The sequence below is a fragment of the Acanthisitta chloris genome, unplaced genomic scaffold (assembly GCF_000695815.1).
Source record: "Acanthisitta chloris isolate BGI_N310 unplaced genomic scaffold, ASM69581v1 scaffold7575, whole genome shotgun sequence".
NCBI lineage: Eukaryota > Metazoa > Chordata > Aves > Passeriformes > Acanthisittidae > Acanthisitta > Acanthisitta chloris.
In genome coordinates, this window is record NW_008675275.1 from 247 (window position 1) to 5,476 (window position 5,230).

General features: G+C 46.5%; 1 protein-coding gene across 1 annotated transcript; it reads left to right on the forward strand.

The window, feature by feature from the left end:
- Positions 1-774: 774 nt before the first annotated feature.
- Positions 775-2,961, forward strand: LOC103803144 (ubiquitin-conjugating enzyme E2 R2). The gene is made up of 2 exons (XM_009075680.1): positions 775-912; positions 2,337-2,961. Exons 1-2 carry the CDS (start codon positions 854-856, stop codon positions 2,554-2,556), a joined length of 279 nt encoding a protein of 92 aa, XP_009073928.1. The 5' UTR covers positions 775-853; the 3' UTR covers positions 2,557-2,961.
- Positions 2,962-5,230: the final 2,269 nt, after the last annotated feature.

Consider the following 5,230-nt stretch of genomic DNA (forward strand, 5'->3'; position numbering starts at 1 on the left):
TTATCAATAGGAAATGCAGAAGGGTCTGAGTGAGGGACATAGTGTTTGTCCCTGGTAAATGCCAGCAGAGCAGGGCAGCTGGCTAGCTCTGTGCTGCTGCTAGAAATCCAGGAAGGCTATCTGTCTGTCAGGGGTTATGTGCCTGGCTCATGCTGGCTTTGCTGAGTACCGGCAGCTGAATCTTGCTGAGCCCTTGGTGGCTTGCCTGGGTGTTGAGCACAGCAAGGGGAATACAGTGCAGATGTTTTTCAAATGCTGCTACAGCAGTCTTGGCACACAGACTGAGGAGAGACCTGGCCACAGTGCCAACCTCTTAACACACTGTGGGGCAGGGAAAGCAGTGCAGCTTCATCTAATGGCCTTGGATCATAGTGGTCAGGATAGGCAAAGAGCTTGACTTTCTGCTGGGAGGCTGAATGTCATGAGGAACAGACTCACCAAGCAGGTTTCCAACCCTGCACCATCTATGGGTGGTATGGACAAGCTGAATTCTGGTCTGATGCAAACTCTGCCCACTGCCCTGTCACAAGCATGTGTATAGACATGATAGTCTCTCATCAGATTAGGTCTTCGAGGTTTGTATTGTGTCATCTTTCCTATGCTGATGACCAGTGTCTGAAGTTCATAAGTATCTGCTCTTACTTCAACTCTTGTTCTCAATTATTCTTAAGTTTTGACTTTAAACACATTTCTGATGCATCACCTAAAGAAGTTGTCAGCATTCAGAATCCATGAATGTGTTAGCTCTGATTCTGCTGTTGTGGTTACCTTTTTCAGGACTATCTTACTGAGTGTAATCTCTTTGCTTAATGAGCCCAACACATTCTCTCCTGCCAATGTGGATGCATCAGTCATGTTCAGGAAATGGAGGGACAGTAAAGGAAAAGACAAAGAGTACGCTGAAATCATAAGGTAAGCTTTGCCATGTGTGATGCTGTGCTACTGCTCTCCTGCTTTGACTCCTATGAAACAGGCTGCACACAAATTGCTGAAACCAGCTTCTCGCTGTGGTTGCTGCTTTGGAAATTAATTTTACAGCTTTATTCCAAGTTCATGCTTCTGGACAGAGATAGTGCAAACTTATGGAGCAGGAGGACTGGGCTGATCTGTCTTTGTATTGTTCTTTTTCAGACTAATCTGGCATGATGCTCTGCAAAACCTATTGGCTGTTAGTTAATTCCATTCAAAGTCCCTGCTTGCATTGCTTTTGGGATGTGATTCAAACTGCCTTCATCCTACTAATTCTGTGCTTGATACACTCATGAATCATAATCTTGTCCCTCCAGTTTAAAGGAATATCAGTAGGATTTGGCAAGCACTTGCACAGTTGGGTTCAATTAGCTGGATGCACTGTTCAGTCTTGAGTGCCCTTTGCATGGTTCATCAGGTTCTGTAGGGAGATGATGCAAATTTGAGCCAAGGATGTTGTGGAGTGGCAAATGGGCAGCCCATACTACAGTGGAACTGCTGTCACACTTGCCTGGGGCAGGACCACATCTGCATTGACTCTGATAGCTGGATATGCAGGATATACCCCTGGTTAGAGCTACGCAGGGCAGTCAGTCACTGGCCTGAGCTGTGCAAAGAAAGAGCCTTGCTGGGAGGTTATCTTAGTCCCCTCCAGCTCCATTTGCTTCAGTGGAGCTGGATGTACTCAATAAACAGAGCATGGCAGACTGAGCAGGTGGGCAGGAGTGAAAGGATAGGCTTCTATCTGCTCCTCTCCCTGCTGGGAGGCAGCAGCAGTTCACAGCCCAAGTGCTGCTAAGAGGCAGCAGCCAAAGCCCATCCTGGAGCAATGGGAAACACTTGTTTCCTGCCATCCCCAGGCATTGCTGGGGTTACAGTTGCATCTCGGTGCAGCCGCATGCTCAGACTGCTCTTACCTTCCAGTGTGAGCTCAGAGCTTGTGGGAATTGCAGTTTTGAGCATGTTGGGGCAGAGTCATCAGTGGTGGAAGGTGGCTGTGGATGGCATCTCTGAACCTACTGCAACAAGCCATCTTAGGAACTCCCTGACCATCCCTTCTGTAGTAAATGTAATGGAATTTGCTCTGAACTCTGGCAGGTCTCTAATGTGGAGTCCTGTAGAATAATTGATTTCATATGTTGCTGAGAGCATGTGTGCTGCAAACACCCTTGGAGTGCTCCCAAGCCTGGGGCTGCAGGCACTAAATCTGTTTTTAGTGCTGCTTGTGGTGCTTCAGCCAAACATCAACTCTCCTGACTCTGAGCTGACAGGAGGGCTGGGCAGGGGCTGGCTGGGAGATGGGGAGTTGACCCACGCTGCTGCCAGTACACAGCCTTGCTCATGTTGCTGTGTCTTCCTTCCCACAGGAAACAGGTTTTGGCTACCAAAGCTGAGGCAGAGAAGGATGGCGTGAAGGTCCCCACTACACTGGCAGAGTACTGCATCAAAACTAAAGTGCCTTCCAATGACAACAGTTCAGATTTGCTTTATGACGACTTGTATGATGATGACATTGATGATGAAGATGAGGAGGAAGAGGATGCCGACTGTTACGATGATGATGATTCTGGCAATGAGGAGTCGTGACCTGCTCCCTCTATGCCCCTGTACTGCCCTGTCAACTCAGGCCAGAAGGGAGCAGTGGTAACCTAGCAGCAGTCCAGCAAAAAAGTGGTGGTGGTGGTGGGGGGGAAATAAAAAAAACTTTGTCTCCTGCTGTCTCCTGTTGTATGGATCTGTTTGCTCCTTTTTTATGGACCTCTTAGAGACCCTTGCAGAATGTCTGAATTCTTGCATTCTTAACCCTTTCATGACTGTATTATGATTTCTTTTTACAAAACAAACTCCCTTTTTCACTTCTCTACAAAATGCTCACAGCAAAACAAGTTTGCTTGTGTTTAGATTCTTGAATTAAATACAGTCCTTCATTGAAATGTTTAATGGAACAAAACTGGAACAAACCCATTGGAAGATGGCTTTTCAGGAGCTCAACTGCTGCATTTACTGGGAAGAAAAAAATCCATGCAAAGCAAATTGCCAGGGTTTAGCTGCTCCATTTACAATAATAGTGTGTATACATTCATTTAGCCTTGTGGTGGTGGTTTTTCCTTTATGAGATGTGGGGTGGAGAGTGTAAAGCTACTGTGTGTTGAGTTTGATGGGATGTTACTGAAAGGTACAAGAATCTGTTTAGTCTGCTCAAGTTAGGAAATAGCAGGCCCCTGGAGCCCCAGAGGGCACAATCAGCTTTATCTCTGAAAAAGGCTTGTGATATGAACCCTAAAATAAACACAACACCACGTCTGTACAACTGAGCCCTGGGTTGCATTATTTTTTTCAGACTAGGCTGGGGTCGAAAAAGTTCAGTTTAGCCATTCAGCTGCCCCTCTACTGAGGGAGGAAACCAGAAAAGTATCCAGCTGCTCAGTGGGCCAGTGTTCATGCTGAACTTGGTTTTGGTAGTGGGAGACTCCTTCCACAATGCTCACCAGTAGCCCTTGCTTCCTGCAGCCCAACTTCAGTGCTAGCCTGAACCTTCTTTCCGTTCCTTATGTAGGTCACCTGTTGGTAAATGCAGCCGTGCTGTAGCTCTGTGGAGTTGACAGAAGAAAAAGTGCCCTTTGGTACCTGTCTGGGGTGGCCAGGCTGTTCCTGTGGCTGCTGAGACATGGAGCAGAGGGATGGATGTGTGCTGGTTCTCCCTTTCCTGCCTGCATGGGGCACAAGTGGATGTGTGCAGCCCCACAAGAGAGAGGGTACACAGTGCTTTCAGGCTGGAAGACAAGGCTGGCAGCAGCGTTTGACAGGCTATTTAGGAGCAAGCTTTAGCTGGTGTCCTGAGCACAGCCTCCTGCATGTTTTTTGGGAGGGGTTGGCTGAGCTTAGGGCCTTCCTGCCTGAGTGGTGCTTTGGTGGGAGTAAACTTTGTCCTGCAATTAGCTTGGTGGCTGTGTCCCAAGGCAAGGAGCAGCATGAGAGTGAGCAAGCTTAAAGTGTGCTGCCTGGAAGGAGAGGAGGTGAAGGCAGACCTTGGGGCGGGGAAGAAGGCCTATGGGGCTCTGTTTGAAATGAGCAAGGCAGATCTGTTTTCAAAATGTTGCTTGGCTGAGGTTTGATGCAGCAGGGACAGTCCCTGTCCTAGGGTATGCTAGTGTGCATCCCTCTGCCCCCAGGGAGTGAAGACAGCCCAAGTTGTGATACCTTGTCCCTCGTGCTTTCTGTGCACTTCTGCTTGCATGTTACCTGGGGAGGCAGCTGAATCCCTCCTGAAGTGTCCCACATGGGCTCCTTCAGCTAATTCTTCCATCAAGGACTAACAGCCCCTGGCGCCTTTTCGAGCTGGTAGCGGGACTCCCCTGCATCTAGTGACAGTATGGAGCACCCTCAGCTTCATGCCAGCCCCTGCAAGGGCAGTGCCAGTGTTGGCAAATGGGACCCTGGCACTCCTGGATACAGGACTGGTCTTGGGGCCACACTGGGACTTGGGGGGGGAGGGGCAATGTATGGCAATGCTGGCTGTGCTGATGTCTTGGCTTGAAATGATGATACTGTATCTTTCAGGATTTCCCTTGTACTTTTGACCATCTTCACTGTATACTCTCTAGTGAGTTATATTTTCAAGCTTGGTATTGTAAGATGCATTATCACAATTCTTCTGTAAACTTTTTTTTAAAGACAAAAAAAGCAACCTATTTTTGAGAGCTCTGACAGTAACCAGACTAATTTCTCTTCCCCACTGTCCTGTGCAGTGTCATTGCTTATTGACTTGCTGAAATATGAGGGTATTGTGTTGGGTTTTGGTTGGGTTTTTTTGGTTTTTTTAAACTATTTAAGAAATTGTGGAAAAAAAATGTTTACTGATCTGTGTATTGGTTTTTTTTCTTAATCTTTTTCATAGCTCAGCCAATATAAGTGTTTACATTTGCAACTACCTGCCCTTTCAAATGCAGTTTTCAACCATTCTGAAACCAGCAGGGTACACTAGATTTCTTAGTAGTTTTCTTAGCTGAAATTCCATATGGTTTCCTTTTTCCCTTCAGTATAATTTACCAGAAACAATTAACTAATGCATTTTTATGTTGTCTTCCCTCTCAATAGTTATATTTTGTCTTTTCTGCACATCTGTCTACTAATAAAAATGTGAAATGAAAATATGTCAGTACTTCCCTGTTAATTGAGTTGTTTTATTTGCATAGGTTACTTAAAGCTTCGAATAACAGCTGTTCACAGTTTCAGTGGTGCTCCAGTATCAATGCCTATA